The sequence below is a fragment of the Gavia stellata genome, chromosome Z, assembly GCF_030936135.1.
Source record: "Gavia stellata isolate bGavSte3 chromosome Z, bGavSte3.hap2, whole genome shotgun sequence".
Classification (NCBI taxonomy): domain Eukaryota; kingdom Metazoa; phylum Chordata; class Aves; order Gaviiformes; family Gaviidae; genus Gavia; species Gavia stellata.
This window is the reverse complement of record NC_082637.1, coordinates 39,097,174-39,121,663: the sequence shown is the minus strand read 5'-3', so window position 1 is coordinate 39,121,663 and position 24,490 is coordinate 39,097,174. Positions and strand designations below refer to the sequence as shown.

General features: G+C 38.4%; 1 protein-coding gene across 1 annotated transcript in view; it reads right to left on the bottom strand.

Moving 5' to 3' along the window:
* The window catches only part of FOCAD (focadhesin), a 127,344-nt gene that overhangs the window by 62,130 nt on the left and 40,724 nt on the right, over window positions 1–24,490 (bottom strand). The window contains exons 12-15 of the mRNA XM_059833666.1: window positions 14,194–14,298; window positions 13,691–13,792; window positions 13,026–13,156; window positions 11,358–11,484 (exon numbers count right to left, since the gene is read on the bottom strand). Coding sequence (XP_059689649.1) covers window positions 11,358–11,484; window positions 13,026–13,156; window positions 13,691–13,792; window positions 14,194–14,298 — 465 coding nt within the window. The remainder of the gene's footprint in view (window positions 1–11,357; window positions 11,485–13,025; window positions 13,157–13,690; window positions 13,793–14,193; window positions 14,299–24,490) is intronic.

The following is a 24,490-nucleotide window of genomic DNA, read 5'->3' as shown; positions in this document are numbered from 1 at the left end:
TCAGTACAGTATTACCACCATACAGGATCTAGTACTTAACACACTGTACTGAAAAATTGTATTTCAGTAGTTTTGTCAACACCAAAATACTTTCACTATAAAATAAAATTTTAACAATTTTTTCCTTTCACAAGCAGAAAGGATATTTTCCTTACTGTATGTATAAAACATTCATACTAATGGCAGAGATAATAGTAACATAATACTGATTTGAAATCTATTGATATATGTCTATCTTGAGAATTGGTAGTCCAGCAGAAATACTATTTTTCTACTCACTAAAAGAAACAGCCTGTGTCTCTGAATAAGTTTCCAAATGCTATACATTTTACTGAAGAGTATAGGCCTCATTTCCTTGCAGAAAGATGCATTCGTCAGTACAGCAATATACATATGCCAGTGCATGCAACTTTTGCCCATTCTGTTTTTGTAATCAATGACTTGCCAGCCTCTAGCATGCTCAACATGCACTGAAACATCTTAAACTGCAACTGCCAATGTACTGTCTCAGTCAGGATCACAGTATAACAAACATAACACACAGTCCCAAAACACACCAAGTCTAACAAATTGTATTACTTGAGAGATTAACCCCTTAGGAAAAAAAAACTGGACAATACTAAACAAAAAATGTTAAGATTACTTTCACACTTTTTTGTGGGTCTTTTCAGCCTTTCACAATCAAATACTTTTACTTCCCCACTCACCACTGCTCTTGTATTGTTCTGGAGGGCAAAAGGTAAACACCACCATTTTATTCACTTTCCTGGTATTTCACAGAATCACAGAATGATAGGGGTTGGAAGGGACCTCTGGAGATCATCTAGTCCAACCCCCCCACCAGAGCAGGTTCACCTAGAGCAGACTGCACAGGAATGCATGCAGGCAAGTTTTTAGTATCTCCAGAGAAGGAGACTCCACAACCTCTCTGGGCAGCCTGTTCCAATGGTCTACCACCCTCAAAGGAAGGAAGTTCCTCCTCATGTTTAGATGGAACTTCCTATGACCAAGTTTGTGCCTGTTACCTCTTGTCCTGTCACTGGGCACCACTGAAAAAAGACTGGCCCCATCCTCCTGGCACCCACCCCTTAAGTATTGAGAAGCATTAACAAGATCCCCCCTCAGTCTTCTCTCCTCCAGACTAAAAAGAATCAAGTCCCTCAGCCTTTCCTCATAAGAAAGATGTTCCAGTCCCCTAATCATCTTTGTAGCCCTTTGCTGTACCCTCTCCAGCAGTTCTGGGGAGCGCAGAACTGGACACTGCTCCAGATGTGGCCTCACCAGGGCAGAGTAGAGGGGGCGAATAACCTCCCTCGACCTGCTCGCCACACTCTTCTTGATGCACCCCAGGATGCCATTGGCCTTCTTGGCCACAAGGGCACATTGCTGGCTCATGGTCACCCTGTTGGCCACCAGGACTCCCAGGTCCCTTTCCACAGAGCTGCTCTCCAGCAGGTCAGCCCCTAACCTGTACTGATGCATGGGGTTATTCCGCCCCAGGTGCAGTACCCTACACTTGCCTTTGTGGAATTTCATAAGGTTCCTCCCTGCCCAACTCTCCAGCCTGTCTGGGACACGCTGAATGGCAGCGCAGCCTTCCGGTGTGTCCGCCACTCCTCCCAGTTTTGTGTCATCAGCAAACTTGCTGAAGACACACTCCATCCCTTCATCCAGGTCACTGATGAATCTATTCAACAGGGCTGGACCCAGTACTGACCCCTGGGGAACACCACTTGTTACAGACCTCCAACTAGACTCTGTGCCACTAATCACAACTCTCTGAGCCCTATCTATCAGCCAGTTTTCAATCCACCCCACTGTCCATTCATCTAACCCACATTTCCTAAGCTTGCCTATGAGGATGATATGGGAGACTGTGTTGAAAGCCTTGCTGAAATAAACGTAGACAACAACATGCACTACTCTCCCCTCATCTATCCATCCAGTCATGCCATCATAGAAGGCTATCAGATTGGTCAGACATGACTTCCCCTTGGTGAATCCATGTTGACTACTTCTGGTTTGTATTCAGGGGTTTTGTTTTTAAATAAAAGCAGATTCAAAGAAAAGGAAGTCCTTTAGCCATCAAAAAATTTTGCCAGCAAAGTTTCAGACTTAACCTTTCATCATAACACTGCCACTATCTGAAGCCCTGAAGTGGGGGGAAAAAAAATTTAATAGAATCTTCAAATTGGATGAGATCTTGAGGTACCGGCCAGTTGTCCAAAGTCTAAAGATGTGCAGCTCCAGTCTTGCATACATTGTAAGCTCAAAGAACTGACGGCTCAAGTCCTGCAGAACATTGAGATGCCAGCAGGACTGAGCAGCATGAAGGGTCTTAACTGTAAGACCGAACAAGGATGCTCTCATCTAAGGCATTCTCCTGTCTTGTCAGTATGTGGCACCCTGGACCTCTGCTGAACACAGGATCATCTTCACCACAGTCCTATTAAATAGCTATGCATGAAGCTGAACAACACAGTTAATTCTCCAAAGCCAGTGTTTTCTCAGATTAGAAAGGCACATACTATTCTGGCAGCTACTTAAAAAGCTCTGTATTGACAAACTGCTTACATTTCTAGGATCAATGACCACATTGGGAACACAGTGTTCTGAATTCAAACTCCACTTCACATTCTGTTCAACAGTGAAAAAAATAAGCATCAGCCTGTATCAACTCTTTATTCAATGAAACCACAAAACTGCAAAGACATTATCACCATTTAAGTAATAATATTTTCACTTCAGTGCTGTTCAATTAGATCATCAGAATTTAGAGCCACTGAGCAAGGTTCCTTTGGCATTTCTGACAAAATTAAAACTCTCCTACTGTATGATGGTTCTGATCTTTTAAGAGCACCTTCAATATGATGGAAACCCAGAAATTTATCAACAACACCCAGAATGTTTTTGCTTTTGCAAAGAACACTTGCAACAGAGTTCCCACTCTAAAGCAGATGGTCTTATAAGATGCCACTGTGATAGCTGCCAGCTCAAACATAAAAACTTAATTCAATAATCCAACATCCAAGCGTCAGATCTAAAAGAGGTCCCAACCAAATTCTGGTTCTTTGCAGTTAAGGTTACAATGTTCAAAAAATTGCATTGCTGCATCCAGAAATCATAAAATACTAGCATTGTGGAAACTGTAGCTCTTGTTTTCTAAATATAAAAAAACCACTTTAAAATAGTGCAGGTGTATGTTCATGTGTTTCATTTCTCATTGGATGCCTTTAAAACAAACACACATCCTTCAAATGATAACATTCTTTTCTGCCACAATGTAAGGCATGTTTCCTTTGCATGCTTCCCAACCAAAAATAACACCTTGCCCTTGCATACTCAGTTAATAGCATAGGAGCTTGCAGGAAATCACTTTTTTCTCATTTTAAACACTGCTGGTATTAAGAGAGGAAGAAAATATTTTTGGTGGTGGTAGTTGTTGTTACAAAAGGACAAGAAAACCAATATGAGTTCATTCGGGTTGTTAAGCTTTACTTCAATTTTAAATTTGGACAGAAAGAAATTCATTAAAAGCAGCCTAGGATAGGTTTGGAAGGACAGATTTGTGAAGAAGGGCATGTGTGTGTGTTTTTTGTCTTAGCTAAAGAAGTAGGGCAGCTTGGAATATACCACAACTTAAAAACTTTTGCTGCATTCTGAGAAAAAGGAGAATATACCGTATGTCTGACCTGTCCAAACACTGCTGACAACTAAATACTTGTTTTTGAAGTGGATCTCATATGACTTCAGATTGCATAATAACCCAAATAAACTTGGTGAATTGATCTAAAGAAGGAACATGATTTAACCTGGCTAAACATGAACTGGTACACAATAAATACAGAAGCTAGAGGATATTAAAACCATCACTCAGCATAACTGTGCATTCTGGCCTGTCATTAATGGACTTCATCCTCAGTTGCTGTAACACTAAATTTCATTAATTTTTTTTTTTAAACTCTTAAAAGATTTAGACTGTAGAATTCTTTCGGCTCCATTCAGAAGGAATTTTCTAGACTTACAACGTAACAGTAGTCCTACAGAAAACCTCCTACCAAATGAAGTACTGTGAACCAAGGGAGCAGGGGGATGGGAACAGCAGAGAAGATAGGACAGCAGTAATTTACACACACATTTTTAAATGTAAATAAACAAAAAGGTTATAAAAGCAGTAATAAACTTGACATGATGACCTTCTGGAGTAATAGGTGACTGTGATAAACATCTTGTGATGAACTTTCTCTGCTAGTCATGAATCCCCAAGGAAATGCCCTGTGATTGCAGAGTCACTGCTCAGCTAAACAAATCTGTCCTCTGAAAACTAAATACAGTCTAGGAAACTCAGCAAGATAAAAGAACTTTACTTATGACACTGATGCCAATTACTATCTGCAGAAAAAGAATCAGTGCTAATCATAAAATGTATATTCACAGATCTAGACACACCAGTGTCATACTTTGGAAAAAGTTCTTTTTAACTCTGTTTTCATCTTTATGTTGGTTTTTTGTGGGTTTTTTTTTTTCATTCTGCGTTTGTTCAAATCGACATATCATTGTTATCTTGAGACATTAACAATCATATAACTTACAAGCTCTCAGTGCTTCTGGTACAGTACACTTTGGTTTACATTTGTGTTCTCTTGTTATTTTTTAGATTTATTCTAAAATAGCAAGCTTACTGCTGAACAAAGCACTGACTACAAACATATTTGCTCAAGGGGAAAAACTAAAAGCTAGGTTTTACTGACGTCAAGGAGAGAAAAAGCACTCTTGCTTCAGGTGACCTACTTCCCCAAGAGGGTGGGAAATCATGGGAAAAAAAATAGGCAACAACAACATTGAAATCAAATTTCACTTCTGATCTGGAGGGGAGCAAGTCAGAGAAGCACATCATTTTACATAGTATTTCCTCTGAGACAAATACCCATTCATACCAAACCTCAGCAATGTTGGTACACCAAGTCTATCACAGAATCCTTGATTCAGAGAATAACTTAGGTTGGAAGGGACCTCTGGAAGTCACCCAGCCCAACCTACCCCACAAAGGAGGGCCAACTGGATTAGGCTACGCAGGGACTATTTCACTTGATTTGTGAGAAGAAATGGTGGCTTTACCAGCTGTAAAATAGGTGCAAAAATTGCTTTTAACATTTCTTAGCTCTTCATGATTGTTTGAGTTCACTCTTTCATATCTGCAGGTATCACAACCTCTTCCAATGAAAGCAAGTTACAAGATTCCTTTCCTTTGAGGTGGATCCTGGACCACAACACTTAATGAATTAACAGCAGCTCTTGAGCCTTTTGGTTGTGGTTGGCATAGCTGGTTCCCTGTGTTCACAGTGTTGCAACCATCGTCTTAGAGCCTATGTCGTTTCTATCCTAAAACAACACATCAAATGAGAAAAGGGGTTTTCTTTTTGACTTTTTTTTTAAGTCAAGACATATTTATACCGCTCAAAACTTCTGGCACTCTAAGAAAACGACTTTAGCAGAACTGGGGTCTTCAAATAACCTAGAAAACACAGCTGGGAATGTGTTTTCCATCACCTCTTAGCAACCTTAACATCTCTTCATAAAGTATGCACAACAGAAAAAAGGGTATCCCAGTACAATTGCAATTCTTACTAAAACAATGCAGCAGGTTCAGCAGAAATACAAAACAGATTCCTTAGTCTGTCATTGTCCCAAAAACGATCCTCAGGTAGCTACTCTTGAATTATCTGTCTTACTTTACAGATTCTTGGTAGTTTTGGTGAAACTGAATCAGTATACCCAGACAGTAAATATGTCAGCAACCAAGTCAACATATGACATTGATCATTTACTGAAGAGCAGCTCCACATCTTTCATGATGATTGCCTGAAATTCAGAGTCCCCTCTAAACTACAATGAGGATAAAACCCGTGACAATCTTTCAGAACAAGTAACTGCAGCAAAACCCACCAGGCACATCCTCTACTGCAAGATGTTACACTTAACAGCCAGCTACAGAAATACCTGCTACTTGCAAAAATTAAGGGGCATACCATTGCTTTGCTAAGTGCTGCACACTGTGACTGACCAATAAACCCCTACAATGGAAGAAGGCTCAGATGGGCAAAGGTGATGTGCCCACGAAGCTCAGAGAATAATGCAGGGTGGGACTGACCACAGTAGTTGCAAAGAGACTGACTCAACACAAAGAGAAGCTTGGTTTTGAACAGTTGAGTGCATCAACTGATGGTGTAAATGTTTCTCCCCAGTTCATTAAAAGAGTGTGAACATATCCCTGAGTCAGTCAGATGAGCAAATGGGGGACTGAATGCATGGCTTAGCCCAACATAAGAGTATAAAAACTAGACAGCCGACAAAAGGATTTCACAGAAAGCAACAGGCTTGAGCTGACTTCAACCCACATATTCCTTCCTGGCGACGCTCAGCATCGTGATGGTGAGCATACTATAGAGACTGGTAATGGGAATCACATTGGTATTGTGATTGAACTGTATATTGCAATTGCCATATTTTACTAAGTGTAACTTACATTTGTATTGTGATCTTGGTATATTTTCTATCACTCTGCTGAATCAGAAATCCTGTGTAACAACTGTCTTCAAATAAGTAAATCTGACATTACTCATTACATCCTCTACACACAGAATATCCAAAATAATCCGGTCAGAGAGTATTGGACTCTGACACACGCTTTAATAATGAAAAATGACCCTGGCTGCCCTGTGACACTTTTGGACAAATATAATCTAGGAATAGATTAGAGTAAATAAAATCATCTTTACAAAACACATTTTGCCCAATGCTCCAAAACCAGCTGACTCGACAACATGACAGTGCTGCAAAGGCAGAAGCACTACTATTAATCCTGAGGATTAACAGCCAAATCACTCCTCAACGCCATTTCCACAGTACAGAGTTTGGCCATAATTGTTCTGTCTACAGAGTATGTCCACATTCAGATGCAAAATGCTTACATTGAAATTTCAGCTACAAAAACGGAATTCTTTCTGTGGATTACACAAGTAGTATACCAGTTTCTGCTAACACTTTGTAAGTACTTGGAGCACAAGTTTCCTTAATTTATTTTGTGTCTGCAATGAATCCAACAATAAGTTGAAGAACAAATAGGAGAAATAACATGCAAGTTAAAAGCCACTGTTAGTATTTTAAATTACAAAGTTAAAGATAACATTTATTAAAATTGTAAGTCCTATAGTTCGCTCTGAAGAAAATAAAATTTCCTAAGCTTATAAAAAATAGTAACTTCTCCACCTAAAATACACTGATGAATTTAGTCCTTCTGAAGCTATTCAGCGTCCCTCAAGCTATTGCTATACACCATTTCTTACAAAAAGTGCAGGAGTACTAGCTATCTTATTAGCAAAACCAGAAGACAAGGTTAGAATTCTGTTCCAGCCTTGAGAAAAAAGCAAATGCAGTGTCAAAATACATAAAATGGCAAAGCTTGCGACAGCAAAAATAGGGAGAGAAAGAGAAGAAACCAACATGGTGAACACCAGCTAGACTACACGAGTATGCCATACATCCTAATCAAGTGACAGAAAATGAAGTTGCCACTGTAGTGAATGTTTCCAAGATGAAAAGAGGTTGGGTGCAGAAAGAGGAACTGTTTCTGACTAGGTGACCTTTAAGGGTCCCTTCCAACCCAAACTATTCTATGATTCTATGACATAACATAATGTATTCATAAGAGGAAAAATTAAGTTTACATTGCCACATTCCTTTGACATTTCCAGCTTTCAAAAACCAGAAATCACACCAGGGATGAACATGCACTGAAATGCATTTTGGTAGCAGACTTGAAAGTCAAGCTGGTAACATGATTTTAATTCAGTGAGGGCATAAATCACACAGTTCAGATAGAAAAAAAGAAGCAACAGCACTTTTAGGAGCAGTAGCAGGTAATAAGGAAATCAACTAAAATGGCAAATAGTCTGACAGTCGGTGTTCACCAGACCAGTCAGACTGAATGCAGGACAATCAGGTTCCTAGTCAACTTATTTTACTCACTCATTCAGTATGTGGAAGAACCCTTACCTATACAGAGTTCATCATGAGAGCCTGGCAGCTCCCTTCAACAGCAGATCTGCATAGGTAAGGAATTGCACCTAGACTACTGGCTAAAGAGTTCAAACAGAAGTTATGATGTTAACTAAGTACAAAGCCAAGGATATAAAGTAAGGCAAAAAGAGAATGAGGAGTAAATCAGACTTGAGAAAGCGAGACTGGCAGAAACTTGAACCCAAGAAGAAGGTAATGATCCTCTGATAACATCTCAACACAAACCCACCATTTTAAGAATACAGTTTTTAAGTGTACACTGTTAAACAATATCCAGCTTTGTAATTCCTACTAAATGTTATAAAGTCAGTCAACACAATTTGTTCTCACATAACTTTTCAGTTCATTATATTACTCTGCTATATTGGTTTCTTTCTGATCAATAAAACAAATAAATGTGGACTGAGGGAATGAACAGCAAGAAACCACTTCCACAAAAAGCTTGGAAAGGGGTTTTAAATACTATGATTAGCATTTTCATTCTCAAATGTTTCTTGGCTTGCATACAGTGCTTGATACATGAAATCAATTAGATGCTAGGATAGATAGCCTCACAAGTAGCACACTGGCTTCTGTTGAAATCCATGAAAAAAAAAAACCAAACCAAAGTATTTGCCCAGAAATAGGAAATGTAGCCTGGCAAGAACTGTGTGCATTTTACATTTTTGACATGCAAGTCACTGTGCACTATTCATTAAAGACCTTTTGTTATACCTACAAAAAAAAAAAGGTGGGGTGGGGCTAGCCCTTCTTGTAAGTCCCACAAAACTAAGCTAATACTCTTAATGCTATTCATGTAGTATGTACTTTGGGTAATGCCATTACATTTACACACAAAAATTACTGCAGTCAACAAAATGGAAAACTACTCTTCCACAACATTCAACAAAAAAAAAAATTAATGTTACAGCATGTTTTATTATAGCATTACTTTTACAAAGGACTTTGAGACTTTCAGATCTCAGCTTTGACAAAGCCACAGGGTGTATAGGGTTCCATCATCAACTATGTCAACACTGTACATATGAAAACATAATTCATTACACTGGTGCAGAAATTGACTGAAAATTAGGTGCTCACTAAAATCCTGCTGCTGCACATGGAAAAGCTCAAAGAGATTAAATCCCTTTCCCCTGGTTATCTATTGAGATAGCGGCAGAGAGAGAAAGCACTAAACCAAAACCCTCTGACCAAGCTCTATGATTGTGCCCTTTAAGGTTTCCATACTGTAAACTGGAGTCTAAATACTAAATAAGGAACAGACTGCGTAACTTAACCAAAATGGTTACCCAGTTTACCAAACCACAAGAGAATTCTTTATTAAAGTTTCAGTATACCTGGGTGGAAGATCTGGTCTCCCAGAACATTACACTGGCATGAAATTAGAGAGACAAAGCAAGCTGAGGAGGGCCTGTAAGAATTAGGTACCTGTCCACAAAGTGATTCTTTCCTTCCTGCCATCCTGAGTACCTGGAGTTGTCTCAGCCTTCCACTTCTCAACAGTGGTACAGTACATCTGTTCTCAAATAAGGTTTTTATACTAGGATGTGACATTTGTCATAGGCCTAGCTCCTGCTTCTTTGCAGAAAACAAATTCTAAGTATAAACCAGCCTGGGAAAACACCACTTAAATACTGAGGCCAGCATTCAAAGAATCTTTGTGACCTTAAGAAGAACCAAACCCCACACCAAAATGAAACACAGTAATTACCCTGAATAAGTCAGTTCTTAGTAGCCATTGTCTGAAGCATTTTAACTATATTGAACACTAATGTCTATGGACTGCTAACCATTTACTATGTCGAACTGCTGACATTATTTCAAGCGTATAATGTGGCAATGGTTGGATTTTATTGGATTGGCCTGTGAAAAAGTGAAGTGGATAAACTTAAAATTGCTGTTTGGCAGAGAATGAGTGTCCTGGTTTCAGCTGGGATGGAGTTAATTTTCTTCCTAGTAGCTGCTATAATACTGTGTTTTGGATTTAGGATGCGAACGATGTTGATAACACACTGATGGTTTAGTTGTTGCTGAGCAGTGCTTACACTAAGTCAAGGACTTTTCAGTTTCTCCCACTGCCCTGCCAGGTGTACAAGAAGCTGGGAGGGGACACAGCCAGGACAGCTGACCCAAACTGGCCAAAGGGATATTCCATACCATATAATGTCATGCTGAACAAAAAATAGTGGGGCACGGCTGCTGCTCCAAAACTGGCTGGGTATTGGTCAGCAGGTGGTGAGCAATTGCACTGTGCATCACTTGTGCTGTATATTCTTTTATCATTATTATTACTATTATTTTCTTTCTTTTCTGTCATATTGAACTGTGTTTATCTCAGCCCACGAGTTTGACCTTTTCTCTGATTGTCTGCCCTATCCCACTGGGGGAGAGAGTGAGAGAGCGGCTGTGTGGTGCTTAATTGCTGGCTGTGGTTAAACCACGACAATGGGTAATCAAATATTCCTGCAGGTTATCATTAGTCCCCTGACTCAGTTGGGCTGCACAATCCACCGTTTGTCTATAGTGTGAGTCACAGCATGTCTGTGCCTGCATCACCACATCTGGGATGTCACTGTGGAAACGAAGAGCTTTGGCTCCTAACCCAGGGATAACGTAGGATCAGAAGGCAATTTGGATTGGAAGGGTCGTCAGGATATTTCTAGTCCAATCTCCCACTCAAAGCAAGGTCCCTGTGAGATCAAACCCAGTTGCTCAAGGCAGTATCCAAAAGGAATGTGCAAACCTCCAAGGATGGAGACAGCACAACCTCTCTGTGCAGCATATTCCAATGCTTACTTGTCCTCTTCATCAGTAAGTAATGAATGCAGTAGAGTAAAACAGAAGCCTCCCCATTACAAGTGATTTCACTCCCTATCAAGTATAATACATGAATGAGACTGAGCAGGGCAAGCAGGTAAGAAGGTATCAAAAAAAGATATTATTTACATACTTTTCAGCCAACCAGAATTATGTGCCAAACAGCCATTCTTTTCAAATCTCAGGGAAAAAAGTGCATGAAAGGATGTCTTTGAAACAAACTGCAAAGCTGACCTAGAATTCCAACCCATGCACTGAAGGGCTGACCTGCTATAGTAGAAGTTCGCAGTACAATTTCCCAGGAACAATTAACTGACATTGGAAGAGAGGAATTCAGTTTGTCAGAAGAAAAAAAAAATTCTGCAATGATCAAATGTACTCTTGAAAAAAGCCAACTAGGAAGAAAGTCCATGATCCACAAGCACAACATGAAACACAGGGACATGCCAATTTAATCTTACCTCAGCCTCACAAAGTGCCTGAAGACCCTGTAACACTATGGCAGCAGGTGAAGCTTGATCAGGTTTTGTGCATTCATTTAATACCTGGGAAATCGCAGCCAACATGTCCGCTCCGTGCTGGTATGGCCTAAAGCAAAAACCAGAAAGATACAAAGCAATATTCATGCATACACACAAGTTCTATCCTACACACAAAAAAATCATTAAGTATTAGTTTTGTTTAAGTGACAACTAAAACTGGGAAAAAAAAAAGATACAAGGGATGATATGATGGAGAGCTGAGTGACATGGAGAATTAAATCAGTAAGCATCAAGTTCCAAATGAAAGATCATCACATGGTTAAGCTGTGGAAGTTTTTGTCCAAAGATGTTGTGTATGCTAAAAAATTACATCATTCAAGAAGTGGTTGAGAAGGAAAATCCACATATGCTATTAAAGACACCATTCTTTGCTTCTTTACTGCAGTCTTCTGTAACTGCTCACTACTATGTATTGGTGGAGATTCTGGCAGCAAAAGACTTCTGGCCCTCTTATATCAGGTAGGAACATTTTTCCAAATTTTTTCGCTGCTACAATGTCATTTGTCTCTCCTTCAGTGACTGCATGGGCTGCCTGATTGCTTTCCAGTCTTTTGGTATCCATTCAGTTTTATTGGGTGGTAGTAGGGGAGGGGCCAGCTGCGGATTCAGCAGTTTTTATACTGTTTCTGTAAGAACGTGGGGTAAATAGCACCTGGCTAGATGATTTATACGCATGGAACATTCAGGTTTCCTCTATTTGCCCTCGCTTTCTTCCAAATCATTTCTAATTGCACAAAAAGCATGCATATACCTGAACTCTAACTATACCACTTACCTGGCAAAAATAATATTACAGCTGCATTGAGATTTCTCTCTTACTGATCGCTTTTTTCTTTTTTTTCCTTAATTTCTCAAAAAATGCTCTTTGGCAAAATTAAAGAAGGTTGAAGAGAAAAAGGAAAGGGTATTTTCTTTAAGAATTTTTTTTTTAGTTGACAATTGAAAGATACATCAATCTTCCCAGCTGTTTGTAACTGACCTTCAAGAAAGAAAGTGCAAAGTGGAACCCAAAAGATAGGTGACAAAGAGAAAAGATGGTATTGTGCACATAAAACCAAGAAGTAATTGAAAATGTGTTTAAAAATAATCTTTACAGGAACTGTAAATTATTATCAAGTACTGATATTCATGGATTGTTAGAGCTGGAAAGGATCAACATATCATTCAGTTAGACTTGTACAACTGTCTTCTGTGGTCAGTATTATATCCGAATAAAGACCAGTAATTTGCATGTGACAAAATATACTTTTCAGAAAAGCACCCAATTTTCTTTGAATACATCAAAAGACAGACAGATCATTAATTGTTTCTTCTAATGTTTCATCACTCTCTTTTTATAATTTGGAAGTGGTATACTTTAAGTTTCTACCCTGGATCAGTATAGGACGAATGTTTTGTTTCAGGATCAAGACGTTTATTTTAGCATTATTCATATGTGCTTTCTATTAGTTATAACATGGAACCCAAAACTGATCTCAGCAGCTAGAAAGTTTACCTACAGAGTAGATAAAAATAATTATACAGCTTTTCTGAAGAAAAAATTTTTTTCCCTTACAAAGACGTAAGATGGATAACACTTGTGCTTACCTCTGCCTACAAATATCTCTTATACAAGCAGCTTTAGCAATCAGCTTTTCCCATTGTGCATCTTTGTCAACAGACAAAGAGGGCATATCAGACATGGCCAAGTACTTCTGCAATTCTGGGTAAACACGATCCTAGAAAAGTTTTAATGTAAAAATTATCATCACACCTTCAAAAGTTGGTGACAGGATTTTCAATTGCTAGCACTTTTACATGACTTCTAAATACCACTTCTATTGCCTACCGTACATCACTTTTCTTCATTATTGGAATCTAACGCTGCATTAAGATCTGACTGGCTTTTGCAGACCAAATCGATATTGCTACTTTATAAACAAAGAAGCAAATGACTGCCATGTAACTGAGTAACTAAGGTCTTGTTCTTACTGCACATTATGAAAAGCAGAAAGCTGTCCTTCAAACAATTCTTTTTCCTAACTCCAGTCTGAGACCTGATGAAATAAAAAGCCTGTTTCATGAAAGACATACTACTGAATTTTTTCACTAAAACAGCATCAATATAGGCACCACTTTCACAACTTATTTTATATTGCTGATAATGAGCTACTAGTATAAGGAATGTTCCAAAATCAATTGCCTTCCTTGGTTAGAGGTAATGAAGTTTTTCAACTACACTTATCTTAGTGACACTACAAGAATTTTCTAACCTGTCTTTCCCATAAGGATGTCATCAGCCGCAAAGTAATTGCTCTAAGCTTTGGTGTGCTCCCCAGCATGTGTATGGCACGTAGAATCTGAGCTACACAAACCTGAAAGAAGTGTTTTAACCAAATGTCACTTATTTTTTTATGTCCAAGAACAAAGACTAATCTACAAATCATTATTTTATAAGCAAGTACAACAAGGAGATAACTGTCCAGCTGCAATGTCAGAAAGAAACTGGAAGTAATTTTCTAAAAAACTTTAGTGCATAATGAGTCCAAGAGCATTTTCTTATGATATATCTATAAAATCATGATACAGCACAGACAATAAAGCATAATGTACATTTCACTCTTTAAAATGTAATATCCCATCCAAAATACTGTTATGCTGTAGCTTACAAATCAGTTATTTTAAGCTAGGCATTGCTCAGTCTAAATAATTTTTTATAAATACGTGACCTCTTTTTGACACAGTTTTCATTTTACTAACAATTTTTCATTCTTACCTTGTGTACACCCAGTGTAGGCAATGTATACAATATATCCCTGTAAAGTGCAGGCTCCAAAGGTCTTCCCAATTTAAATATCAGAACTGGGATCAGATTTGGGACCTAAAATAAAACAAAAGCATGAAATAAACTTGGAACTAGGTTGCCAACATGGTATATTACATAAGACAGTGAAGTTCTCAGAACATATTAGAAACTCCTACCCTTTTGCATTATATTTTCTGCTAATTAGAATAGAAAGGAAACTTATAAAGTCTGAAATTTCATAGGACTTACAACTTAATTCTTTTTAAGTTATCGTCTTAAAAGCACCTTGTTATGCATGTTCAGCTGTAACCACTGCGGTAATCTACTTTCCACAACAAATTCATTTCTACTTGAAATTCCATTACAGGGACACTGAAAGGAACATGTAACTGAAAACGGTACATTTAAATACACACCAAATCAATGAAGAAACAATTCCAATTCAGTTCTGTCTTAACAGAGGAATTCTGATGATGCTACTATCGTATCCCACAAACTTGTCATGTAATACAAGATAATTTACTGCATTTTTTAATATATGCTACAAAACTTCCAGAAAGCTGCCCCTGAAGTGACAATGAAGGAAAGGAGACCTATTTACCTCCATTCCCCTTTTATTTAGATCAGATTTTCAATATTTTCATACCTGCAGGTCCTTCAGTTTTTTCTTGTGCACATTCATATCATTATGTTGTGAAATTAAATCTAGTCATGATGGCCTTGCTTTTTTTCCCCTACTTGACTTTATGGGTACTTAAAAGTAATTACACAGCACTAGTTTACATTCTGCCTTTATACAGGAGTAATGATTTTCACTTAGCCACATGGGTTAGTCTTCTATAGACAAAGCTTGTGTTAATGTCATTCCTAAGACCACAAAAGCTAATTAGGAAATTTGGTATTTAGCAGTAGTAAGTGGACACAATTATTTTTGAGACTTCTGGCTTTCAGTAACAGCGTATATAGTTCTCCATTTCACTTTCAGTGTTTACCTCTGCAGTAAGTCACCCTTGGGAGAGTTTTTTTCCTCTTTAACCTCAAATTGCTGTTACATTATAAAACTCATTAAGCCCAAGATCAGAGGATTAAAGCAGGAGAACAAGTGTGTATCAAATCCCATACATACTGAGCTGAGTTAAAAGACTGAGCAGCTCTCAAACCCAACATTTACAACACTGGATCCAATCTTTAATCCAATCTATAATTCAACAGTCTTAACACCTCTGAAAATTTATGGTAGTAAAGCTCACCCTTAATATATATATGGGTGGTTTACACATACAGTGGTTCAAAAAACTACTAATGGGAATTTCTGCTACAATATTCTCTCTATACACATTTATATGAGCAGATGTCTTCAGATGATAAAATGATTCACTGTACAAAGGTCTGTCTCACTCTACAGAAACTATAGAGCAATAATAATAATAAAAATTCAAAAGCTCTGGGATTTTGCATACTTCCCTCTGTAATTACTGGTTCCAAATTACAAAAACATTAGTGTTTGTTCTACAAGACATCAGTATCTTTACAGTTCAACAATCCACACATGTGCTTCCACAAGCGTAAAAACTTTATTCTGGAATCTATCTTTAATACCTCAGGACTTAACCATGAAATATTATTTTTCCTGTTTTCCAAATACTACTTGACATTCTTAAATAGAATAAATCCCTTAATAAACCAAAATTTCCCCACATTTTTTACTAATTGACTAGTCTCCCTCCATCTTCCTATTTCCCATAGTTGTTGTCTACCATCTGTAGGGGTAGGCATCACTCCATCACCTGCCTAGAGAGAGGACTGTCCTTATTGTGAATCTTTCAAAGCATAATCAATAAATTTAAGGTAGTATTCATTTGAGCAGACTTTCACACCCAGGAGCATTTTCAACACAAGGTTAATAGTGCCTTGCTTTCCCACCTGTGTATTGCAAACTGAAAGAATCTCCTCAGCTAGCACCCTCCCTCCCCTTTCTTTCAGACCTTTGGATTGATGACAAGTCGGGAATTTTTCCAGCTTTTGTTGTGTACTGGTTTTGGCTGGGATACAGTTCAGTTTCTTCATAATAACTTGTATAGAGCTATGTTTTGGATTTATGACCAAAACAGCATTGATAACATAGGGACTTTTTAGCTACTGCTGAGCAGCATTCACACAGTGTTAAGGCCTTCTCTGTTTCTCACGCTGCCCCTGCTAGCAAGTAGACTGGGGGTGCACAAGAGGCTGGGAGGGGACGCAGCCAGGACAGCTGGCCCCAACTGACCAAAGGGATATCCCACATGATGTGATGTTGTGCTCAGCAATAAAACTGGGGGAAGAAGAGAGGACTTTGAGAGTTATGGCATCTGCCTTCTCAAGTAACCACTGCACATGATGCAACCCTGCTTTCCTGGAGATGGCTGAACACCTGCCTGACAATGGAAGTAGTGAATCCTTGTTTTGCTTTGCTTGTGTGCAAGGCTTTTGCTTTACCTGTTGAACCGCCTTTATCTCAACCCATGAGTTTCGCTCCCCCATCGCACCAGGGGCGAGTGAGCTAAGAGCTGCGTCGGGCTCAGCTGCCCAACGGAGTTAAACTACAAGATGTACAAATTAGAGTTTAAGTTATCTTTTATATCAAAACTGAATGGCAGATGAGCAAAATAGAAACAAGGTATCAGAGATACAGGTGAGGCAGGATCTGTCAAGCTAGAACTTCAAATGAAGCCCAAATATTTCAAAGAGAACATTCAATCCTCCAAATATACACATATAATGACTAGGTTTTTTAAATAAAAGCTGTAGGAGCAAAACTTCTTCCATTAGACGAATTAAAAAATTTTTATACACAGAAAATGTAAATTGCAAGTGGGTTAATTAAACATCTTGTCTTACACAATCACAAGACAGCTAGATTTATGCAAACAGAAGACTGGAAATCTGTATAGATGCTTTTATAGCAATCTAGGCTGCAACTGTAGGTTTCAAAAGCCAATGTGTAATAAAATATATCAATCAATTTTCAGGATTTCAGAGATAATTAACTGGATGTTATTTGTTTATCTAACTGTGCATTATCTTATATCATAGATCAGCATAGAAGGTGGCGGTAAGAATAGCTCATCTGAATATACAAAGCTCTAAGTGACAAATTTAGCTTTTCATATCAAGCATTCTTCTGACTTAGTTTTTTTAAAGGGTTTTTAGGTTTTGCTTCTTCACTCCCAAAAGCTGAATCTATATAATAAACACTACTGTTACCTTAAAGCTAAGGGTAAAACAGATGGACCACAAGAAAGAGTAACCCACCAACATTTGGTTTTATATCATATTCTCCAGTGCCTTGCCCCAGCGTGAACATTCCCAACCAGCATTCTTAACCAACACTCTCCGAGACCAACCTAACAACCTTGTCCCAGCAGACCAAAGCAGCCCAGACAGTTTTAGGTGGAGATAATTTTGACTTACCATTAACTGTATAAAGTCACACCAACTTTGCAACAATTCAAGGTAGGTTATGAGACGGATACCTAGGTATGAGGGGACGGATACCTAGGTATGAGGGGACGGATACCTAGGTATGAGGGGACGGATACCTAGGTATGAGGGGACGGATACCTAGGTATGAGGGGACGGATACCACTCCTCATGTTTAAGTAGCCATAAACCTGACTTTCAGCCGAACAGTGGTGGTTCTTTCCACATTGCTCTGAAATCATCAATCTGCTTTTCTCTCATCAAAAACTTAACTCATCCAGAATAAACAGTCCCACAGAAGAAAGACTAAAATATAATGAGAAGTAAGATACTTCTGAGAGTAACATACTCTCTGAAAAGCAACGTACCTCGCGGTTCTTACATTCTCTCACATCTTCTCTTGTGTGACAGCAAGTAAAAACCTTTTAAACCCCAAACTCCTTTCAGACCTATCACATGGGTCTACACCACAGAAGTCAAAGGATTGAGTCCACATACAGTCCACCTCACAGCATCACCTTGGAACAGGGCTTTAATGTAACTTGGGGAAGGCAGCTCCTCAGTAATTCTCTGCATTACTTGTTCTTCTCTGTTCAAAATAAGTCCTTCGGTTTTTTTCTCCTCCCCACCTGGCTTTATTCTCATCACAGCTCAACTGCTATTTCAGACACAGGTAGCAACTGGGATCTTTCTACCCCACCCCACTCTCTGGGGACTTCCCTGCATTTATCCCATCATGTGTCTTAATTAGCACATACCTCCTAGCTTAAATGTCTTTGAAATGCTTGGTCACACTTTGAAGACCATCATCACAACATTTTATAAATACTGCATCATAAGGAATATTTCTTGTTACCACGATATTCTTTAAAGTACAAAAGCAGCTGGGGGACGCAAGTCATTCCAAACTCACCAGCACATGGCAGAATTTGATTACCATCAATTCTGGTCCTAGGCAAAATTCAATAATAAGATGTCTGCATTAACATTGAAAAACAGAAAAATGAAACCTTCACTCAAAACATGAGATTTAATTTGCTGTCCTACCTTTCCTTCCCACTCCCCAACTGTAATGATTTGTTTAAACTAACCTATGCACAATGCAGTTGTATTACCCACTTTACCCATGCCAAAAGGACAACCGCACTGCCCAAGGGAAAATTCATTCACAGGAAGAAAAATAAAATTAACTTCCTGATTAGAACAAATAGAACCCAAAAGACTTCAGTACCAATGGCTCAACATCCTCAAAGCAAGAACCTGTTTTGGTTAAATCAAGCCTTAGGGAAAGGGAAGCTTGCACAGAAACCAAATACTACAGGAAAAAAAAAGTCCCCTTGAAGCTAGGAGACTTGATGGATGGAAGCAGTTTTATTTCTGGGCACCTGTTGTACCTTAAGTGTTAAGAAAAAATAAAACACCTGATTTACTGTTACCTAAATCTTTGAGTGATACAAGGTAAACTGCAGGGCAATAATGAAGCAATGGACATTCCATACCTCCGGTGTAGGGAGGCAATCATTAATACTAACACAGCAACCTACATCACCATTTTAAGTCCCAAAATTAACAGGGAGGTCACACGTGCCCCTCCACTGAGATACATAAGTTTTCCATACAACTGTTAACAGAATGTGTGAACTGGAAAGAAATGTCTTCTAATAATATTATCCAGGAAGTTTTGCATGCAGCAGCATGATTGGAAGACTCTAAACTCTGAGGATAAGAAGGTTTTGTTAATTCTTTAAACCATACCATCCCTGGTAAATGCTGTCACTGGTTTACCCTTTGCTGGACAAAAAGATTACCCAAAACACCAGTGGAGATGTCAGATATGTCACTATAATGATCAAACTCCTTACCTAAGTTCCTTCCTTCCAACCTCTCCCCATAGTGCGTCTTCCTTTTGCCAGAGGCAGGGTCTGATGCGACTCCATTTGCTCTTAAGCTATTTCTCTATTCAATAGGCTACTTCCTGCATTTTTCTCAGTTGTAGCTACATTGAACTAGGCATATGGCGATCAGACTGAATGACACAGAAAGTAGACTATAATCAAAATAAATTATATTCATAATCCTTAGTTATAAAAGCATTCAAACCCTTTAAAGTCAGTCTGCTCAGACCTAACCTTCATCAGCTGTGATGAGAAGTTCATTCCAAGTCCTGTCTCCACGTTAATTTTCTAGTTACGAAGTTCATTCCACACTAAAGAGGTACTAATGAAAGTTCTACAATTACTTTTACACTAACACCTAGTAAACAGATGCTAAGTTCTATTTACAACATTCTCAAGAAAAGACTAAGCATGTGCTACTATAAGGCCAGTTACATACCTCCTTAAAGGTATTGTCCTTTCAAGCATATTTGTTTTGAACTGTATATTCAAATTACAAGATTAGGGAAAAAAACCAAAATGTTCTAGTACAGGAAAGCTGCTCCGTTCTGTCTCCCTCACCTAATGGATAAACAATGCTGGGACTAATTTCATGCTAAATCTTCATTAAGGACTTAACAGCTCCAAAGAGCTGACAAAACGATTCATTAGCTCCCAGCAGGTAGGAAGCATCTCTGGAGAGGAAGAGGCATGCTGCCTGGCAACACTGCCTTCTGCATCCTCCACGGTCCTGGAGGATGAAGCAGTTAGGTCAAGTCTGTCATTAGCAACCTGAAGAAGGGTTTCAAGATTATGTTTTTTGTTTTTAAAATTAATTTGCATCTCAAAACTGATGCTGAGGTATATCAATAGCTCTCCTTTTTAAAGTAAGATTAAACATGGAAGACAACATGCTTTTACTTAATAAATAGGTCTGAGAAACATTCTTACTCTCTGCAATTTGGTGGTCTGCTTTCTTTTTTTGTAAGCTACAGGACAGTTTTTCTTCTTCAAAAGGACAAGCTAAGGAAGGCTAGCAGGGGATTAAGATAATCCTCCTCTTCTGTTCCTTCATATTTCCTTACATTTTACTGAAGAAAATTGTCCTCACGCAGCCCTTGTGTCAGAATAAAGAATAAGAGACAGCCAGAAAACAGTAAGTCAACTCATGTTCAAAAGGAAAAACCCATTTCAAAAAAGAAAAATCCATATACATATTAACATATGCTATCTCCATTTTAATTTTATTCCCACCACACTTTCTTTGCTTGCATGCCTATCCTGGAGGGTTCTTTTGGGTCAATTATAACACTAAGAGATCATTCTAGGCCCCCCACAAAAAGCCATCCAAAAGGCAGGAAATAGATGTCACTGCAAATTTCCAGGTTTTATTTCTGGGTAAAGTTAGGCTCAATTTTGGAAGAGAGGTAGCATTAATCTAGTTCTCCAGTAGGCAAGGCAGTGAAATGAGCAGGTTTCCGAAAGCATTCAGTACTCTGGCATTTCTTGCTCCAGTGAGTAACACAGAAGTACTGAACAATTAACACAAATGAAGGAACCAGTTTTTCAGATAACTGCACAAATAAAGATAAATTTATGTTTATAAAAGCTATAAAATAAACTGGTCTCAAAAACCAGAAGCACTTTTTAGAGAACATAAGCTAGGTTTTCAGAAGTTTGGCGTACTCCAGCAGGATCCTAAAAAATAAGCTTCAACCATGAAGAATCTGTCCACAAGATCTGACTATAATATGATTGTTTCCCTACAGTTACTCTCCTAAGTTCACATAATCAGACATAGAACAATACCATCAGGCACCACCTGAGGAAGCCACATCCAGTTCAGCATTTCCTTAAAGATGTTTTCTACCAGAATATAAATGTATTTTACCTTTTTTTTTTTTAAATGCACTACTAGCCTACAAAGAACACAAAATCATGCATCTTCAGATGGACTTCCCAGAGGGTGTAATTTACCACTGAAATATTTCATTCCAGCAGTTGGAAGACCATAAAAGAACGCATGTCCTCTAGAGCCTCATAATCCTCTAATAATGGTAATAGATCTTGTGCTACTATTCACCAGTGACCTCTCAGTCAAACAATTTAATTTCTTCCCGTTGCAGCACAGCTGGTTTCACAGAGTGTAATAACAGTTTTTGCACAACAAGAAAACTCACCCCATTAGAAGGACTGTATTAAGTCTTTCATGAACAGCATGTGTCAGTGGAGCCTCTGCAGTGATTTGATTTAAGACAGCCTAAAAGCCGAGGTACTACTCTTCATTTGTCAGCCTTTTAAAAATATTTCTGGATTTTCTTCCACAGTGTTTCAGACCATTACTCCAAAATGCCTCAGCTAAAAACACGTCTAATATAATCACTAATCTTGCACCATAATAAGTCTTTTACTCAGTGGGGAAGGAGAAGGTACATACACATAAGTCCTCTGTAGGCTCTCTTAATGGCAAGGATAACAAAAATAAAGCATAGCCAGAACAATGGCTGCAAAATCAATTACGATAATTATTTTTAAACCTAGCAAGGTTTTTTAAATGCTCCATTAATTTACTGCAGAGACAATAGACTCCTTATAAAAACAGCATTCAGTGTGGAAATGGGAGATCCTGTTTGTGAATCCCCCTTGTGGAGCTGTAATAAACATGAAAGCAATGAGGATAGCATTCTCAATGCACATTCTCTCTTTCTGATCCTGTTTTGTTTTGAAACACAATTCTTCAACTCAGATTTTGCATGGCCATCACCCACAGCTTTTCAATTCAATATCCACAGCTACAACCACTAATCATCTGAACCAGAAAGTAACAGAATTTCACTAGCAGCACAATTACTGACTATCTTGATCCCTTAAAAAAAAAGAAAAAAGCACCACACAATTCTTTTTATGCTATGACCCTCACCATGACTTATCAGCACTTCCACATAATTCTGCTGTAGTACAGGTAGTCCAAAGTTTGGCTGCGAAGTTGATGCTTTTTCATTTTGCTCTGTGGATACTTTATTTACCTTTTGCAAGGCTAAGCTCTGAGGTCTGCTAGGCCAAGTCTACTGTCATTTGAACATGAATCAAAGACATGGAATTTGGAATGCACCTGTATTTACTTGGTTAGACCTTCTTTTCATTACAAACACCTGGGTTTAAACTGAGTGTTCAAGTGCTGCTAACACCAAAGGAACAGATTCAAGTTAATACAGATAACTGTTTAAAAATAAGCTTGGGATTAACAGCCATTTTTTTGTTCTCTTCTTTCCACCCCCAACCTCTGACCTTCTTCTCTTCTTCAGAACAACCTTCTAATTGCTATGCTGCACATGACCTTCCACTGCATCCTTCAGAAAGTGCCCTGTGGGACTGAAGATTCAAAATGTTTAACAAGTTTGTTGTGATGAGCTTTCCACTTTCTTAACTTAAAGGACACTCCAATCACTGCTTTACCACTTACTTTTGCTACCTTTTACAAAGCACCATTTATTTAAGTGGAACTAAATAAAACAAATAACAAAATAAAGCAATTCCCAAAGTATAACTTTGCCATCAATACGTTAGTAGTTGTTGCCATCACACTGCCCACTGAGTTTGTTAATCAGTTATTTCCCTCATCCATGAGCTTCAATGCTGTACTAATTACTTTAACTGCAAGAGAAAGACCAGACAACTTGTAGGTAATTCTTCCTGCCTTAGAGAAAACACTGCACCTACAAGAAACTATGTGATAATCTTTCAGTGGAGTGCCACACTGCAATAATCTCTGTGGGCCCATTAAGCAGGTTCAGAACTAAAATAACTTGTCAGAGTCAAGACAGATGCCAACTGATCACAAGTCCAACTGAGCCAGATAGTAAGTCCCCGTTTTAAAGTATTAGAGATCTTTTGGAATAAAAAACTTAATTTAAAAGACAGCAACACATTAGATATCACTAAATGGAGAATATTCAGGCATCCTTTGTTGCACTTAACTAAGGACTGAGAAGGGAAATATCACCCCAACTAAGCACAGTATTCTTCTCACCAAATTTCCAAATATTACTCAGCAGAATGCCTGCTGTATTACTAACTATACTGATTGCTTTACATGATACTACTGAAAAGACACCAGAATACTTTACATATTTTGCAGAAAAGTATTTTAAAGCCCACAGTAATTTAAAAGACTAGAAGCTCACGCTTTGCAGTCCCTGTTAGCAAATAAAATGTGGGCCAGTTACACAGTATCAACAAATTATGGTTTGATTTCTACATTTTAAACAACAGTTTCTAATTCACATGGACTTCTGCTGGTCATTAGGGAAACAGAAAATATGATGCAGTTTGAACTTCACCTTCTCATTGCATTTGGGCAGGAGCCATTTTTTTCCCCATGCCAGGAAAGACACTTTCACCAGCCTGAAGGGCTTGTTAATTCTGAAACAGTCAGACCACCACAGTTAGCTCAAGAGGCTGTGTCCATTAATCTTATATACTGTATTGGTGAACAAAAGCTTTGGCTTAAAATAAGCAGAACAAAGTAGGTAAACCCACTCACGTCATGCTACACATCAACAACTTCGGGTTAAATTCCTCCCCCTGTATCTGTCTAAAGCTTCTGTAACTCCGCTGACCTGCATTTAAACTTGTCTCCAAAACTGTTAATTTAAAGACTGTGGAGCTATTCCAGATTACTCCAATGAAATGCAGAAGAGAATCATTCCCTACAGTCAGAGTTCAGGCTATTCTGCTCAGGTGCCATATAATTCAGTAGTATTTTTTTCAGCAAGTTATTGCTTTTTTGAATTACTATCAAATTTCATTTTGAACAACTATATCAAATAGTTAATAAACAAAGCATTATGCCCTTCCTCTTTCTGTAATATGCCACTGATTCATCATACAACTCAAAAACCTACTGCGTCAAACCAAGTTAGAGACGGTCTAGA